Consider the following 19,491-nt stretch of genomic DNA (forward strand, 5'->3'; position numbering starts at 1 on the left):
TTTATATCCTGGTAACAGCAATAGCTTCATGTATCCTGCTGCTCCACTCTTCAGCACCATCATGATTAAAGGAATTTGTCAAGAGGCAACAAGCATTTGGCAATGACAAATTCTGTCATTTTTTTGTGAAGTTGGAGTGTGCCAGCCAACAGCTGCATTAGGATCTCATCTTAGCGTGCCCTCAAATGTAAGCAGATTCACAATGCTACTATTAACACTTTAATTCAATGGCTTGATAACAGGAAACTCTGCATGGCATGCAGTTGGCCCTTTCTGTCATGAAAATCAATGTGCTGGTAACTGTACAACTAGCCTAAGCAAAGCCTTGCTCTCTTTTTTTGCAACATTTCATGTTCCACCCTTTGCTTATAGGGAAAAGAATATCTACCTTTTTGGGGCAATGCAACTAAATGGATGCTGGTAACCCAACTCCAAGAGGTCTTGGATGGTATAGATTCTTTGAACCACTTTCAGGCAGATTTGCTACCCAGATTTGGGACTGATAATGCCTTGGTAAGAGTCCTAGTCTAGCAATGTGACATCTTTCAGTGGCCCTTGATACTATCAACCACATTAATCTTCCAGATTGCCTATCACAGTTGGGACAAGGCAGCATTGTCATTTCCTGGTTCTGTTGACACACTGAAGGTAAGTTTTAGAATGAGATGCAGATGGGACAGTTGGTCAACTCTTTGGCCACTGGCTTGTAGGGTGCCACAAAATTCCATCTTGTCCTCAGTGCTATTTAACATCTACATGAAGTCTCTGGAAGAGGCTATCCAAATGTTTTGGAGTAGGCAGCAGGGGTCATCAATATATTGATGGCACTCAATTCTACCTCCAGATTGGCAGCAAGGAGAAGGCTGGCTGAGCCAGAACGGGGCAGAACACCTCCACTTAATCCAGTGCACAAACACAGATATGGCATTGAGGGAGTGGGGGTAAGATTACTTTGCCAGTTAATCTATATAGGGGGAGCTCTTGATGATGGTGACAAACTCTACCAAATATTGATCTTTAGGGATGATGCTTTAGGAATGGGTTAAGTGACTGAACTAGTAATGCCAGAGGAACCACAATGAGATTCCATAATGGACCAGTGAAGACTCCCTAACAAAGAAACTCTTAATGATTCCTAAGTATTAAGTCTCCCAATGACCATAGAATCCCCCAATGAGTAATTCCTCAGAATGCTCACGAATTCAAGGCCCATGAATAACAGCAGCATTAAATGTCACAAGCAATACAGTGATAAGGTCTGCAAGGTGCATTCTCTAAGGACTGATCAGAGTGTACATTAGCCTACAAAGTCAACCATCATCTACACATATCTGTGGACAGGCTCAGTGTTTGAATGGGTAGCTTTCATATCTAAATTAAAATTATTTTGATTCTCAAAGACATAATGTTGCCATAACACCAATCTATTCAAATTAAAAAGATATACTTTGGACATTTACCATTACAAGGGTTTCATGGTGCAGAGTTAACAATTGGAAATTAAACTGCCAAAAGAATTCTTCCAAAAGAAGCACGCTCAGGAAAAACAGTGAGTTTAAGGTTGGGGCAGATGACAAAACAACCACATACTCAAGGGGTAATTAAGAGAACTAACCCAAATAGAGAATATATAGTCAGTAAACAAAAAGCAGCTTATCTGACCTGATTATGTAGTTCAGACCAACAAATAAGAGTTTTAGTGAGAGTAATGGGTTAACACTAAAGAATTTCAGTGCATGTGCCTACAAAACAGCTGGCTGTGAACTTCTGGTCTGCCTGCATATGATCTCATTTTACATTTCAAGCTAGAGAAGAAAAGAGGAAGGGAATGGCGCTTGATTTGTAATAAAATTGAACATTATATTGCTAGCTGGATGAAGTTATATTCTGAACCCGATAAAACTAAAGGAACAAGTTTAAACTACAGAAATATCACACTCACAGGATGCTGTTTTAAATTGACTGGTCATTTATGAGAACTCCTGTCAGGCATCGCATGATAAAAGATGATATCATACAAAGGATGCCAAAATCAAGTTTGAAAATGTAGTCACCACAATTCATATTCAAGTACTTACCAACAAATTTGAAAAGTGTAGCAAGTCTGAATGCCTCAGAGTGGCGATATTTAACAATATTCACAGAAGCAGCAGAAATGTGGATGAAGGCTCCTGGAACTGCAAATGACTCAAAGGAGCTATATCCTGAAAGCCATGTGTTTTTGTGGATGGTAAACGTTGATCTGTTTTGAAAATGTTCACTTCTTTCCCACTTGGCGAGAACCAAGGTATTGTTGGAAGCTAAATGAAGAAAATAATTTGGTCTGTCAGCTGATTCAAATGAAGCCAGGTTTGGATCTGGAAAACAAACAGCAATAACAAAAAATAATTACCTGAGCTGAGCAGAGGTTTTTTTTGAGATTGCCTCCAGCACACTACACTCTGTTGTGACTGTTTCTACACTTTTTAAAAGCACAGGCAGGTTCTGCTTGGCTCAGCTTAGCCCAAAGCGACTATACTATCTCAAACTATCTTTAGGCATTGAAGAGAGAGCAAGCCTAGTAGAAGGGACTGTGGGGGTGCCTGTTTAGTTCGATGTTCAAAATCACAGAGTTCTTCCCAATGCTACAATCACTGTGTTGAGGCATTTCTTATGAAGCAGGCAGCCTTTTCACCACGTCAAGTTTCCTTGCACCTCAGAATAATAAATTGTGCAGGGAGTCTTTACACACAGAACAGATACATGCTTCGGGAGTTATTTGCCCATGTGATAACAGCAAAAGTGGTAGGAATCATGTGACTTTGGGGACAAGGCTAAATACTGGGATGGGGATGTGTCAGAGCTGTCTGTACTGTGAATAACAAAACAGATTGGCTTGATTTAGGGCTGTCTTTCATGCTGCTGAGCTGGATAGCACCATTAACGGGGGGGGGGGGGTATAGGTGGATCATGATAGCTCTTGAACTTACTTTTTTGAACTTTGGCAGGTTTCTTACCCAGGGACACCTTCCTCATGTCACAAATTTCTAAACTGATTACATATGCCCACCCAATTATTTTTTTTAAAGTGCTAGGGGAGGAATGTGATTTCTACTTTCCCAGTCCAATATAAGAGAGTCTGCCTTTTTGGGGGAACTGCTGCAACTATCTTTCTGAAAACTGGTGGGCTTCATCCTCTCAGGAGAAGGTTGCTATATCTTCAGTTTGCATCTAAAAAATATCATAAAAAATAAAAAACAGACATTAAATAAATAAATAAATAAATAAATAAAGGTTTTCTGCATGAAAACCCCAGGATGACTCAGCCTGAAATCTGGAGTGGCTTCTTTGCCTTCAGATTCATCCATTTATGTGAAAAGGAAAAAGCTATAGCCATTTTTAGATCTCCCATTATAGTCAAAGGAGAGAAAAAACCACCTCTGGTTTAAGAGATCAGATTTGGACCAGAATAATGAGACAAATCAGAATGACAAAGATCAGATCCAAAATGGATCAGGCTGCTTCTAAATGCTATGGATACAAGGCGGATCTTGTGGCCGCTGCACACTCCGGTTAAGTACATGACTGAATGGGGCTATTGTTGTAAACAGAGGGGCTTCTGAAACTATAGACTGAGGAATTTCGAAACACTGCATTTTTCAGAGAACATTCTAATTCCATAAGACAAATGGTGTTTAACAAATTATATTTTTCATTAAACTCGCTCTCCCCAATGCCCAGGAAATACCTCCCACCAAACCTTTATTCACAAAAATATCAATAAAGCAACATTTGTACTGTAGGTTCTTGTTTTTCAGTTTTTCCCTCATCAATTGGCCACCTTAACCCAGAAAACATGTCCGTAACAGGCAATTCTATGCGTTAGCCATATTTTTACTCTGGAATTTTCAAAGGGTCTTCTAAATACAGAGACGCTGAGAGCAGATTTAATTGTAGGGTAAAGTAACGCTCACTAAAAGGGTGACAGAACTGAGACTCAGATGAGCATCTGTTGTTCCAAATATTATTTCGCTGTACATTGTGTTATTTTGCTTAAAATAACCATAAAACTACTGTAAAATCAACTGTCCCCCCTCAGGGCTGGATAATGTTTCTTTAAAAATCCTGCAGAGAGAACAAATAATCTCTGTTAAACAGATGTTGTGTGATGCACAGTTCATTACTCGGGAATACTGTCTAATTTTCCAAGATGACAACATTTATTGTGTGAATCATAACTGCACCAAAGGAACTGACATTTTCTTCCATACACACAGTAGAGAGAAAACTGGCAATACCAGTGTAAACTACCAATAGCTAATTCTTGTAACAATTTCATTAAGTTTCAATAAGCATTGGTGAATTCAAAGAGTCACCTCAGACAATGCACATGGAAGGGAGTGAGAGTGTTACCTGCCCTTCTCTGACCACCTAGCATAATTGGCCCACATGAAGATATTGTGGGACAGCCACATAAAGCCATAACATATAAATAAAGTCTGCATATGTGGACATCCATATGCTAATTTCATGAAGATGATTTCCCGATAAAATCCAGCAATACAGATGTCCACTGAAGGAAAGGGGATGTTTTGCAATCCACTTCACAACTTTGGACAGTGGGTCACTTCAGTTTGGCACTTTGAACTTTCACCCCAGCAGGAACTCAAATAAGAGTTTTGCTTCAGAAGATTCGATACTTTGTCAGATCAATAATAATGGGCAAATAAACAAATGGCTTTCATTTTCTTATGTTTTCTCCAAATTGGATGCCATTTACACAATTTCTAACAATATGCTTCATTAATCTTTCCTTTATTACACTACTATCTTCTATTACTTATTTCAATAACAGTTTTAGACTGATTTTTTTTTAAGTACCAGTTACTCCACAGACCACATTGGCTTGTTTGCTTTCTCATTTCTAAATAAGGAAGCAAAAATTATTTTTTTTAAAAAATGGTTGAAGAAAATATCTTTGGAAAGTACAAATAACCACACATTCAACTCTAAAGTGGAGCAGATATCTGGCTAAGCAACTATCAAGACACTCCAAAATCATCTCTCACATCATTCACACATCACTCACTTTTTTCTGTTATCTGATTGCTCACTCACGCATGCTTTAAAAACTCAAATAATGAAAGGTGGTGTTGGAAGTAATCCTAAAAACCTCTTTACACTTGTGGTTTCCCACTTGACTACAGTCCCACCACCTGCCAACCAACCATAATGTGAACTCAGCTGACCTAACCATTTGTACCTCACTAATTCTACAGCTGGCTGCCTGTTTCCAGACTTCCTCCCATGCTTTTCTACCTCTGTTCCTGCCACAGGGAACATAAGGACTGCTGGGTCTACAAATTTGTTGATCTGAAAAGCTGAAGTGTCAGACTATTTATAAATCAGCAATCACCTTGTAAAGATCCACTCATTAGATAGAGATTTTGGCAGACAGCCTTCTTGTTGAGAACCTACTGATAGATGTAGAGTGAGGTTTAATGCTCCTTCTACAAAACTTCCTACATTCTGATGCAGCCAGAACCCATGCTGCCTACTAAGGAAGGACTGCCTTGCTGGGGGTGGGGGGACATTGAAAAAGGATATGAAAATAATACCATTTCCCCATTGTTTGTGTCTGGTACTTGAAAGAGAGATGCATCTGAAATGGCTTTGCTAATTTTCTAGATATTTTACAGCGACAGTGAGTTTACCATGTGCTTTTGGCTTATACAGTCCCGATGTCAGCATAAAGTGCACTGCATCTCCAGGAGCAATAGCATCTCCTCTTGCTGGAAAAACAGAACCATCCAGCAGCTTGGCTCCAATTGCAATTTCTCTGTCCAAGAAGCTGACCAGCTTGTAGGGGCCCTTTCCCAGAACTGTCAAGAGAAGGCAAGGTTACATTTCCTGTTGAATGCCGCAAATGCTTGTATCGCACATGTTTATTGGTCAGCTTGTACAGTGGCAAAGAAAACAGCACCATCAAATGACATCAGAACTACGAGTCACGTAAAAGCTGTTAGAGATGTGCAATGTTTGCAAGCTCAGCTTCAAAAATGGTTTTAACCTTTTCTCCCTCTGTCAGGAGGAAAGTATCCGCGTTAGAGTCCTTCCCTATGTTAAAGCCCAGTGCTCATATAGGTGGGGGAGGGGACCACTGAAAACAATCATTTCCATCCCAAACACAAACAACATTAAAGTGGGCTGCTAGCGTGTAAATGCATTGGGTACCAAAAAATGGAACCAATTTGAGAGCAAGAATCAGACCCTGCAGGCAGGGAGGGTCACCAAAGGTTTTAAGAAAAGCTTGGGCTTGTGGAAAGATTGTTATCTATCTCCCAAAGCTAGTAGGGGCCAAGGGTTGGGCTTGTGCATATCTTAGAGCTACCTTTGGATTTTGGAAGTAACATTCTGTTGTTTCTCCTGAGCCTGAGACCTAAAGGAGAAGAGACTTGCTTTGGAGATTTGTGTACCCCAAAGTACATTTTATTTGAGCCCCTAGGATCTTTATGATGAAGAGTTGAAAGCATGGGGCATGGATAATTTGCTTCAGACAGCATGAATCATCTGGGGCTAATTTGTCCCACCCATCCCGCTAGCTGAAAAAAATTCACAGCACCCCAGATACATATCACAATAGCTAACTTAAGTCCAGCATGCAGACCTTTATCAAATTAAAATGCAGAGGGTGATATCCAATATTAAGTCATATTCTTAGTGGACCCATTGAAATCAATGGACCTAAGTAACTTTAGTCCATTATTTCAGAGCACCTATATTTTATGCAGACAGGATTTGCACAGGTGCCCCAAAGATGTTTCATGAAAAAACAGGGAACAAATCTGATGTACTATTGCAGACCCAGGCTAGCACCATGATCAGGCCCAGTGCTGTCAACATAATGGCAGTGATACTGGTCTGGGATCCATCAGAGACCAGATCAACTCAGCCCCACCCCAGATTCAGCCCCATGCCCAGATTCGGGGAGAGGGGGTGTTCCACAGACTCCTGATGGTGGGAGCAGCAACCAATGGCCTTCCCACCTGCCTGCATGTTCAGTGAAGAGAAGGGGAGCCAACAGTGACTGTTTTAGCAGGGAAAGCTGAGCAGAGGGACACCTCCACTCATTCCAAGCTACTGCAGGCTGCTGTTAAGGGCATTTGGATTGCTCAGTAAGTACTATAAATCAAAATGTATAGTGAATTCTGTAAAAAGCATGCAGCTTATCAATAAACATGTGCTGCCAGACTCTCACAAGGCAGGATGTAATTGAAAATCACTAATATGTGCAAAATAATGAATTGGATCTGAATGTCCCTTTCTCTAATGGAAAGTGTCTTCCTCCAATGGGAAACCTGAAGGAAGGACTTTTTCCATTGACGGAAGGAAGTCTTTGGATCCAACCTAGTATATTCAAGCAATATTGAATCAAAATTCACAGCAACTAAAATACTACCTAAGATTTCTTAATTATGCCTTGCCACTAATCTGGAGGGAAAGATGAAGACAAGTGGATGATAGTTTACCACTTGCTAAACATTTCCTATCCCCTTCAGAGGGAAGTGGAGCTGGTACTTAGCACCCATCCTGTCTGGTACACAACAAAAGAAGACCTTAGACCCTCACCCTTACTGCACACATTCATATGTTTAGAACAATATCATTATCTGAGGAAAACTCAAAAGAAGTATTAAAGGAATAGAAAACTAAAACAATTTCAACCTGCCTTTTTTGGATCCCGCCCCCATTACCTTAGGCTGTAAAGATTGTTTTGGACTCTATAAAAATATATCTAAAATACATAAATATGCCAAACATGGACAGTTTCGTTCTGCACAAGAGAGTCATACGCTTTTAGCTATATAAGAAAATGTACAAGCTGAAAGTGTCAAGTGATGCCTTGTTGATTTCTTACACCAATAATGAATCTGAATATAGTAATAACAGCTAGGGAGAGACTAACAATTATCAAAACTTGCAAATTAGCTCCCTCTTGAGGCCCTTCAGGGGGAAAAACACAGAGCATATCTGGCAATTGCACATTACATCTGAACATTTTCTACTGCGAGGTGGGAAATGCAACTATTTTATTTTGTTTATTTTCTTACATTTTTATTCCAAGGTGTAGTAGTAGTAGTAACAAACAGTGGTACAAATAGTAGTAACTAGTAATTCTAAGATATGGAATCATGATGCAACAGTATTAGACGGTACAGTATTAAACATGATACTTGATAAAACTTGATAGTAAATATTAGATAAATAGCAGGAGAGGCAGAAGGAGGCAAAATTCTGGATTTGGCCATTCTTGACTGTTTTATGACCACTCCAGTAATGATGCACCTGTACCAAATCTTGAAGTCATATTCAAGTGGCAAGTGCAGGTCTCTATCTCACAGAAAGCTTTCAAGTGCTGAGGCACACCCAGGAGGAACAAGGATGGTAATCTACTACATTTTTTTATTACCTTCATACTCTCCTTTGCCTTAGAAATACTGTTCAGAATGTGAGATATTAGATGGAGAGTGCAGGGGTGCAACTCGCTCTCAAATGTATGGAATAATTATGTGGGTCAGATATAAATTTGATCCACATTTGATCCTGGTATACATTTCAAGGTTAATCAGAACCGTACCTGTATGTTTAAACAGGAATGAATGCTGCTTTGATAAAACTGGATATGAAGTTGTTGTTTTATTAAAAGTGGACAGAAAAATACAGAACTGTTTTATCATCAGTTCCCCATGATTTGCTTACCTTTATTGATATATTCACAATCATAAGCTAAAAGGAAAGGAAAGGAAACAGTGAGCAATATAAATCTGGAACACAACTAGCAGTATGTTCTGTATACATATGGGCATATTTGCACAATCACATTCCATTTTTATTCAGACTGGGAAGAGAAATTAAGACTGGCAAATTAATTAAAAACTCACATACTACTGACTAATAAATCTGATACAGAATGAAGTATAAGCTGCAATGAGCAGATGCTTATCCTCGTGTGACCTCTAGTGGATAAGAATAAGCTTGGCCATACATCTTTGTACATCTTTCCTGCAGAGAGATGAGAAATTGATGTGAATGCAACAGCTTTTGCATCTTCTAGAGAAAATGCATGATGCCCAGCTTTGAACTTAACTCTAAAAGACCAGAAAGAAATCTGAATCATTCACACTTCTTGTACTTCTGCTTAAATGGAAAAAAGGTAGAGCTTTTTGCCTTCCGCTCACTACCAGTTGAGAGAATTCTTTAAGCACCAATACTCCTTCAACACAACAATGTCCCACTAATCTCACTGCAGGGAGGATGGCTCACTTAACTAGGATGACCAGCAGAGATTAAGTGATTTGTAAATTCTAGAGAAAGACAGCACAAGAGATAAACTTCTAGACTGCCATGACTCAATAGGAAGCTATAAAAACAGATCCATCCCTGGCACTGGAATTGATTGAAAACCTGGCCTCGGAGTAAAAAGGCTACAGAACAGGGAATCGGTTCAATTTTCTTCTGCAAAAGGAATAGGGAATCCATAAATGCCTACATTTTCTCACTAGCAAATCAGTAATGCACGCATTGCAGTAATTAAAGCTGGGTACAGACACAAATTCTTCCATTCTATTTCAGCATGCAAAGAGTATTTAAGCATACTTACGACACAATCTCGGAGATCTCCAGTCTACTGTAACTCCTTGTTGACAACATTGATGTGCATAGGCTGAAACACTTGTGCAGAAACACTCACAATCCCCTCCCTGGTTACAACCACATGTGTCTGTCAAACAGTTTGAATAAAACCAGGTGACATCAACCTGAAGAAGATAATTATTACTGTAACATATCATTACCTACACAAACATTGGCAACCCAATGTGTTTTCAGCACAGAGCCACAGAAATCTAAAAAGCAAGTTCCAAAGGATTCTGGCACGCAGCATTTACTGTTGATTTGTATTAAACAAGTTCATCACTATGTCCTTTCATATATGCCCTGTTGTTTTGCAACATTTGACACTCCCAGCCTTCACAGGTAAGCAAGGCACAGGGCTTTCATAAGAACAGGGACCTAGAGTCCTTCTCCCTACTTCCCAAAGCCTAGTTAGCACTTTTCCAGCTTTGGGAAAGAAATAGGAGGACTCCAGGACCCTGCCAGAGCCTCATGCATCCTTCCCAAAGTTTCTATATTGTAAACAAGAAAATAAATATGAACTAATATGTAGAATTTATTGGCTTCCTAGCATTTATATACAACATTTATGATAGTTAAAACTGGCCCAGATTTAACAATTAAATAACCTTTTTCTTTTCTTCCCTGTGCCACAACTTGGTAATACCTTGTTTCTGGCACTATCAATTCATCAGTCAATGATGCTACACCATTGTACTGTGCTATATATTGGTGCTATATGCTGCTATATCTGATCGCTGCAAACATTTCACATTCCACAGTTAAGATTATTCTATGTTGGGAACATCTTCCTTGCAGTTCTAAAAATAGCAGTAACGGGTAGTAACTGCTCAGGATCATGGAATGGGAAGAGAGGAAAATAATTGCTTCAGGTGAAGACTGCACACACTGTCAGCACAATGTGATCACTGCCAGCAGGCTTGGAACCTCACCAAGATAACGTAGAAACACTTTTTATGAGAATTGATGTCTTTATATTGGTAGGTGAGCATGCAGTGCCACAATTTGTGTTCAGACACTGGTTGTATGAACTGTCACCTCCACAGGTCAACACAAATTCCGGGTGGGGACTGCAAACTCATTAGTGTTCCTGAAACATCAGTCTTACAGGTAGCCATATAGAACCCAGTTAGTGTAGTTACTGTGGTTGTTCCTCCTGTCCATCCTAAATGCAACAGACTTTATGATCAAACTGTAAATGCAGGATCAGAGTTCAACATTTTTCTAATATGGAATTCAGGAGCTATACATTAAAAAAACTTAAGAATTATTATTATGCATTAGCAGCTACTTACCACTGGATGGCAAGACTCAAATATTTCACTTAAGAGTATTCCACATTCTTTCTTGGCAAATGGTTCTCTGAGTGGGTTTAAAATGCATGGATGCCGAATGTCAGAGCTGTCAACACACTGAATCCAAAAGCAAAATAATCAACCAGGAGAACATTTTCTTACAGGCAGTATGGTTTTCTAACTTTTAAAATAACCAAGAAGTGTAACATACACTAGGTTCTCTCTCTCTCTCTCTCTCTCTCTCTCTCTCTCTCTGTGTGTGTGTGTGTGTGTAGCACAGCTGTTCTGAACAGCACGCTGACAGTCCCCCATGCATAAACACCTATAACTACAGAAGAATTCACCATGTCTAACTGTCTATAATATGTATAGAGGATTTTCTTACCAGTACCTAAAGTAAAATGACTATCAGTGTGCTGCCCATTCTGATTTAAACAGTCACCAGGAGTTGGGATATGGACTCATGCAAACACACACACACACACACACACACACACACTCACTCACTCACTCTTTAAGAGGCATTGATATACTTCTCCTTTAAAAGCCTACTTTTTTGGTCATGTTGTTCCCCTTATTCCTCCCTGGCCCCATGTACTGAGAGTGGCATATTACTGCTATATGTTTGCCAAAGGGAGTGTGCTGATGGTTGGAAAATCCAACTTAGGTATCATAAAGCTTCTGAAAGTGCCCTCTATTGTCATTTTTTAAAAAGAGTTACATTGGGGTTTGAATAAAAACAAAGTTACACAATAGTACAAACAATGTAATACTTTTAAAATTATAGTTCAGAACATGAAAGCCAGTAACATACAGTGCAGTTGGTGCTTGATTTTAAATGATAAAGAACTATGTAGTGAAATAGAATGAGTGACCACTCCAATTATTTACCTCTACAGCTGCCCAGCTACTTCCAAATTCTTGTGCATTTGTTAACTCAAAATTTTCTGGAGTTCTCATTTCATTTATTGTTTTTGAATCAAAATTTCCACATAGTCCTGTCAGCACACCCTAAAAAGAAGGCAAAGTTATTATGACCAGCTGGTGGCATTTTGTTTTCTAATCAAAAGTCCTGTAGAAAAATCTCTGTTCCCAAAGGCATATAATCAAGTGCCCAGTAGTGCCCTTCAAATATTCTTAGACTACAACTCTCAATATTTATGACTATTGGTTGTATATTGGACAATATATGACTGTATTTCACCCTAGATATGGCAATGCTCATTATTTACTACAACATTTAATTTATACAATAAATCTAAGCTTCTTCATATGTTAAATATACGACTCATTCTAGCCAAAGCCAAACCCTTGGAAATCCCATTGACTTCAACTGGACTGTTAAGTATAATGCTAAATCTCTCCAAGAAAAATGAATGGGGTTTCAAAGTGCTTAACTGTAACTACATCATACTCATAATTAGATGAGGCAATGTGCTCTTACCTGCCACTGAGGTCCTATCTCTACATGAACAGTTGTTCTTTGATCCCACATTACTGTGATTTCTTCATTGGGAAAGTGAACAAGTGTGAAAAAACCAGCTTTCCATATATGCACTTGCTGCAGTTTGTCTAGGTAACTCAATGGACTCTGTTAGGAAAAGCCAGCCCACACATATTTACTTACTCATTTAAAGCATTTTTATACCATTTCATTGATATATATCACAGCAATACAATATCCACAGCAATAAGTGTACTGAGTACTAGTGGTCAGGTTTAACAAACATAGAATGAAAGCATAGTGTTGTTCATGCATGCCGTAAAGCTATCACCATAAAGGCCATCATCCAAGAAGTCACAAAGTGATCACAGATAGCTGTGGCATCATCAAAAGGGCCTCGTCTGCTCATCTCAGTGCATGGGCAGATCTATATGGGAGAAGGCACTTTCTCAAAGTAGGATGCCCCAGCAGCTTGTTACAAGTTATTTATTAGGGGTTTATGTGCTCATGGTGGGTTGCTTCAGCGAACTGCCACACAGCTGCATTCTGTACCAGCTGCAGCTTTAAGGGCAACCCCACATAGAGTGTGTTGCATCAATCCAGTCTCATGGTTATTAATACGTGGATCACTGTAAAAGGTAAGATAAAGGGCTCCTGGGTGGTTAAGTCCAGTCAAAGGCAACTATGGGGTGCTGCGCTCATCACACAGTAAAAGCTTGTGTAAACTACATTTAGAAGAACAAGCACTTCAGTGTCTTCTGCACATCTCTCTAGGTTAATATTATTTAATATATGGGTCTGTTTTTTCAAAAGACATGATGTTTCTTGGCTTGAAACCATTGTTTAAATTATGCATGCTTAGAGGTTGCTTTGAACCTATGTCTAATGTGCAGGGTCCACTTTGCATTTTCTCTGCATGCTTCTTATCACCTTGCTTGACACACACACCAGCACATCCATCATGTGATGTCAGGTGCAAGTATGTGCAGTACAAAACACAAAGGCACTGAAGGGGGAAATATGTATACGTGTACCGGGGCTGGCTCAAGCACAAGGCAAATTGAGGCAGTAGTCAGGTGTGGGAGAAGAGGTTGGCAAACATTTGTAGGCTTGCAGGGTTGGTGAGCAGAGCAAGCGGGGGCAGCAGTCCCTAGTACAGTTATACCTATGTGTCTTTCCTTCTGCAGTGCTAGAGCTTACCGGATCTCCAGTGTCATCGTCAAATATTATGAATGATTTTCCAATGTTAATGAAAATATACTTTCTGCAAATGATCCCAGTGTTAAAGCAATTCACGTTTTCTATGATGATCGATATACTAGTAATTGAGGAACTCTGCAGAAGGGGGAGAAAGCAGCTGTTTGCAACTTGTTGACATTTGTTGAAAACCTGTCTAATGTGTCCAATTCTCCAGCCACTCTGATCCCCCCCCCCCCTTAATGATATCTCTCTCGGGCTCTGAAGATAGAACTCACACAAAGATGGCTGGTGAGGTAGTGCAGCAGGTAAAAAAATGCCACTAGTCTTATCTTTTAATGCAAGCTTTATTCAACTTAAAATTTAGAATAAGTAGTATGTTTGTTTTTAGAAAAAAGCTAAACTTTTTTTAAAAAACCAAAAACCCTCAAAGTCTTACCTTAACCAGGTAAACCTTACAATTGCCAATGTAATCAAAAGAAAGTCCATCGAAGGTTCTGTAATGGCGGTCTCCATACGTAGTACACATTGATGGGCAAGGATGGAAAGTGCATTCAAACGACCCATGATAGCAGATGCTGGTGATGGTGGAAAGAAAATCAAGAGATATAATTTCAAAAGTAATTGTAATATGCACAAATAAGTCTGTTAATCTTCTGTGAAAGCAAAATGCATTGACACTCCTCCTGATCCAGAAATCCAGTTCGGACACAAAGTTGTTGCACATGCAACCAATCCATACATTTCAGTGAATGGATAAGATGCACATGCATAAAGCAATGTGTGTGAATTCTGCTTCTGGGGCCAGATTGCTGGACCTAACTGAATGCTGCAGTGCCAGACAACAAAAACCTCATAGCATCCCACTTTGGGAAGAATAAAAATGTTTGCTGATTCCATGTGAAATTATATAATCATCTGAATTATAATATATTGTAACACTAAACTGAACACATGTAAAGTAATAACTCAAAATGAAAAGTAGGAAATAAATGAAACTACCTGAAAATATTACAAAAAATCATAGAACTGTATCCAATTACGTAACGGATCACAAAACAGATCCATGGAAATAATGGTCATGGCTAACTTGGCTCCATTAATGTCACTGGATCTGCTCTGAGCATGACTTAGTCTGATACAAATAATACAAAATATCAAAAATAAATGCCACATTGAAAAATAGATATACAGTGGTATTGTGAAGGTGTTGTTTTTTAAAAAAAATCTACACATGTATTTATAAAAATGAAATACAATTAGTCCAGTTTCATTAACACATACAGTTATACATTCACTAGATATCCATTAAAAACAAATTCTATTCTTATTCAGTGTGATGTTAGTCTAATATCCATTTTAGCATCAACCTGAGATATGAACAATAATCAATAATACATATTTACTATAGGAAGATTCATTACTGGGAGAGAAAATGCCCCTGTGATTCTGGACAAATAGAAACAATAGAGCATGTGCTTCTCCAGTACCTATATTATAGACACATCCGTATTAGCCTCATCTTCCCACTACTCCATAAGTACCCAGGGCGCACAGGACAATTCTATACCTCCCTGCTGCTTTCAGATGCCAACCTTGCTACAACATACAATGTTGCTAGGTTCTGCATAGAAGCATTCAAAATTCATTGGTTGATGACCTGCACCACAAACTAGATTTAATGAACACTCACATCAGAGTGATTTAATGAACACTCACATCTTATATACTAACCTTTTATGCTCTTCCACATCCATTTAATGCTCCTAACCCTTCTTTTAGCTTCTTATAGTCTTTTATATATACCTTCTATTTTAATAATTTTAGCTCTCCAAAACGTTTTACATATTTTGCAAATGATTGTACCCCACCCTACTTATGCTGGTCTAAAGATTTGATTAATTGATAAATATTTACATTCTACCAAACTCACCTTGAGTATCTTGTAAAACATATTGAGAAAAACATATCACACTATTACAAGCATTCTATTCATGCAAGCTTGAATGATTATTATCCCCCATTCCCCTACATGGTGTTGTGGGAGTTCTCCTGACCCCCTCAAGCCAAACTGGAAGGAGAGGGCACGACGGGTAAGAAGACCCTTTGACCCTTGCGCTGGGCTTTCACTGATAGAGCTTGTTAGGTGAATCCTGCCCATTGAGCTTTCTTCTATAAGCAACGTGGATATTGCTAGCATATTGGCGGATAATTGGAAGTTTATACTCTGGTGAAGATTCACTTCTTGAAAAGATCAGAAAATAAATACTAACGATCTAATTATCCTCTTGCCTGTTATATTATTAATGACTGGGTTTCGACTTCTCAACTAATACATTATGCCGTTTCAGAATTACAGCAAGCCCTTCATGACATCATCTACAGGGAACGAATTTTTGTGTGTGCAAACAATTATTAAAAGTTAAAAGTGTACAGGCCTTGGGGACCAAGGGAGGTAACACGGGGTCACTTTACCTTCCTGCCAAGTAGAGATGGCTTGTAAGTCGCTTCGCCAGTCAGCCAAAGGGCTACAAATGTCTTCTAGAGCAGATACTGAGAACCTGACAAGAGGCAGAGGCAGTCAGTCAGCACAAGGCTGGATTGGGCAAAGACATCCAGACAAGGCATTGACTAGTGCTGACTGGACCAGCCTGGATTACTCTAGGCTCTATAGAGTTGTGCAGGCCCAGCGGTAACCAGATGGAACAAATTAGCCAAACTGGTCAACAGGGGTTAAGATACTGTTAAGATACAGTGTTGTGGTTGCAACACTCTGTAATACTTCTGCTATCAGTCTAGATGATGGGAAGAAGAGGCATGAGATGGGGTATTATTTCCAAGATTTTAGCTGTCACACATTTGTTTGTTGTATGGAAACCCCAGCATATCACTGGTTCAGAAAAATGGGTGGAGAGTGAAGGACCTTGCTTAAGAACTGCTGTATGAGTATAAACCACTGTTAAGCAAATGATGCTGTAACAGGATTTGTTTATTTGGGTTTTAGTCCAAATATGAAAGACAAGGAGAAAATATGGTGATTTATGAAAGGAGACTAAGATTCATCTTTAAAATATGTATGTATATTTGGAAGTGGGAACTAATTTAGGAAAGGTAGTTAATATTGTGTTGGATGTTAAGGGGAAACTATACATTACAGGCTAATTAATGCAATAGTCGCGTATGACTTCGTTTTTAGAAAAAAGTGAAGCAGCTTTGAAAGGAAGGTGTTTGGCAGAAGCAGGTGCTTCACAATAATGGTGGAATAGTGTGGTGCGATAGTGTGATTAGCTGACCTCCCAGCAGTTGAGTCTCTGCTACTAACAGGGAGAGAGAAATGAATGAGCAAGGAGACAGGAATGTCAGTGCAGTGCAAATGAACCAGAAGTAGTGCTAGACTGGCTCTGTCAGTGCATCTGCAATGTGCTCCTTCCCGCCACCTTGCCTTGTCCCCTCCCCTCCAGGTAAGTAGGAGTGACTGCTGTCAGAAGGTCAGTTGTCACCGCATCATCTTTCACAGGTGCTTCACCTTTCCCTGACTCCAAATCAGTCCACTGGAGTTATTACACTGATTAATTTATAATTTTTTACCCATAGCTATCCATCATTTTCCCAATGCATAATTTGGTTATTAAAAACAATTTTAAGATGTTTATTTTTAAAAAAATCACTTAAATGCCGGTATATGCATTTAAATACTGAAATAGGAAAAAAACAAAACAGCAATTTAGAACCAGAATAGTATAGTTGCATTTATAACATGAGATTTTCTTTTTTAAAGTTTCTACTCACCATGTATGGCAGGAAGAAATTACTTTATCCCCAGGAAAGTACTCTTTGCCTTTCCAAGAACACGGGCATTCATCTGGCTTGAAACATGCATCACCATGTTTAACAAGGCTATAAAAAAACATCAAATAGAAACTCATTGTCAATTATATTTTTAAATTTATGTAAATTTGAAGAAACAGTTTTTATTTCTCTGACTGTAAGCCATTTTAACCTATTTTTAATATTGTGTTTTTATGTTGTTACTTGCCCTGAAACCTTAGGATGAAGGGTGGAAAATAATAGCTATTATGATTAACTAGAGCCAGGGCTTTCTTGGCTGCGGCTCCAATCTGGTGGAACGCTCTGTCACAAGAGACTAGGGCCCTGCGGGACCTGACATCTTTCCGCAGGGCCTGCAAGACAGAGTTGTTCCACCAGGCCTTTGGTCAGGGCGCAGCCTGACTCCCTCCTCTGGCAACCTGCACAGAATTTTGCTTAACGGTTGCCATTAATTTGATTTTAATTAATTTTTATAATGAAATGTTTTTAGAATGTTGGATTATTTGATTGATTGATTATTTGATTGTTGTTAGCCACCCTGAGCCCGGCTTCGGCTGGGGAGGGCAGGATATAAATAAAAATTATTATTATTATTATTATTATTATTATTATTATTATTAACAGCTAAAAGTGTTTTAAAATATGCTCTCCCTCAGCAAGAGATATCATTTCAATTACTCTTTTTCAAAACGTTTATTAACACTGCATTTTGTTGCGGGTTTAACCATCACAGTCACCTAATCTTTTCTGCGATAAAAAAAGAATTTAACAAATTTGCAGTAATAATTCCCCCCCCCTCGTCTAGCATCTTCTACAGTCATCTAGAAAAGTCCTCTAGACTAGGAAAAAAAGTTAGCCAGCAAACATTTCAAGTATTGGTACTGGATATCAGTGCCAGGATAACAAATACATCTTTTTACAAAGTCTTTGGCATGATGACTGTTTTGGTCAATGTCTAGACATAAATGCAACCTAAGATTTCACAGGAGCACTTTTATAAAAAGATGAATCACTCTTTTGTAAACTGTGGAGCAATAATAGCCAAAGCTTTCCTGAGTGTGTTTTGCTTTCTCTAATTTTACACGTTATCTAGAAAATGTTTACTGAGAAAGCAGTAACTTTTTCCAAAAAACATTTATAGTGAACTTTAAAACTATAATTTTACTTAAAGGCTATTGGGAGTTGCTGTACCATTTCAAGTTCTGCGTCAATTTCTTGGATGGATAGTGAACTACAAAGCTGAAAATTCCCACTGGTTTAAGCTACCAACTAAGTAGGCCACATTTAGAGACAAAGAGCATCACTTTGACAAGGTGAGACCAAAGTGCAAGTTTCATGTCTGTAATATTACCCTGCATAAAACAAGTGTTAACAGCTTTCTCTCTTGGAAAGCCAAGCAGCCAGATTGATTACAATGATCTAAGAACTCAAAAAAACAAAACAAAATGCCATTTTGACATTTTGGCAGGTGGTCTCCACACCTCAAAATGAATATTGTATAGCTGGAAAAGGTTCAGAAAAGGGCAACCAAAATGATCACGGAGCTGGAACAACTCCCTTATGAGGGAAAATTACAACATATGGGGCATTTTAGTTCAAAAAGTAAGCAAGAGGGGTGGGGGGGGGACATAATATAGGAATACGCTTAATGTGTAGAAAGCACACAGACATAACTTTTTTCTTTCTCTTCATAATGCTAGAACCTTGGCCCAGCTACTGAAGCTGCATGCTGGAAAATTGTAGCTAGACAAGGAGATGCCTCTTCACACAGTGCATAATTAGACTATTAAATTCACTACTATAAGATGTAGTAATGGTCACCAGCTTCAATGACTAAAAGGATTTTAGAGAAATTCATGGAGGATATCAATGGCTTCTGTGTGCTACCTCCAGTATCAGAGGTGGTATGTCTCTGAATGCCTATTGCTTGAAAGCACAAGTATGGAATGTGCTATTGCTCCCATATTATCCTTGAGGGCTTCCCATGGATATCTGGACAAGGTGGGCCTTTGGTCCAATACAGCATGACTTTTAGGCACTTACTACAAAAGACTT

General features: G+C 38.9%; 1 protein-coding gene across 1 annotated transcript in view; it reads right to left on the minus strand.

Annotated features, from left to right (window-relative positions):
• OTOG (otogelin) overlaps window positions 1–18,370 on the minus strand; it is a gene marked incomplete at its 5' end in the record, with an annotated part of 58,845 nt that extends 40,475 nt beyond the window's left edge. The window contains 11 exons of the mRNA XM_083454675.1: window positions 2,079–2,357; window positions 5,694–5,861; window positions 8,740–8,766; window positions 9,641–9,797; window positions 10,968–11,084; window positions 11,859–11,978; window positions 12,412–12,558; window positions 13,612–13,746; window positions 14,048–14,186; window positions 17,398–17,505; window positions 18,357–18,370. Of these exons, the coding sequence (XP_083310801.1) occupies window positions 2,079–2,357; window positions 5,694–5,861; window positions 8,740–8,766; window positions 9,641–9,797; window positions 10,968–11,084; window positions 11,859–11,978; window positions 12,412–12,558; window positions 13,612–13,746; window positions 14,048–14,186; window positions 17,398–17,505; window positions 18,357–18,370 (1,411 nt within the window). The remainder of the gene's footprint in view (window positions 1–2,078; window positions 2,358–5,693; window positions 5,862–8,739; window positions 8,767–9,640; window positions 9,798–10,967; window positions 11,085–11,858; window positions 11,979–12,411; window positions 12,559–13,611; window positions 13,747–14,047; window positions 14,187–17,397; window positions 17,506–18,356) is intronic.
• Between the last annotated feature and the right edge of the window lie 1,121 nt (window positions 18,371–19,491).

This window comes from Podarcis tiliguerta, assembly GCF_965153285.1.
Source record: "Podarcis tiliguerta genome assembly, chromosome: 1".
Lineage (NCBI taxonomy): Eukaryota > Metazoa > Chordata > Lepidosauria > Squamata > Lacertidae > Podarcis > Podarcis tiliguerta.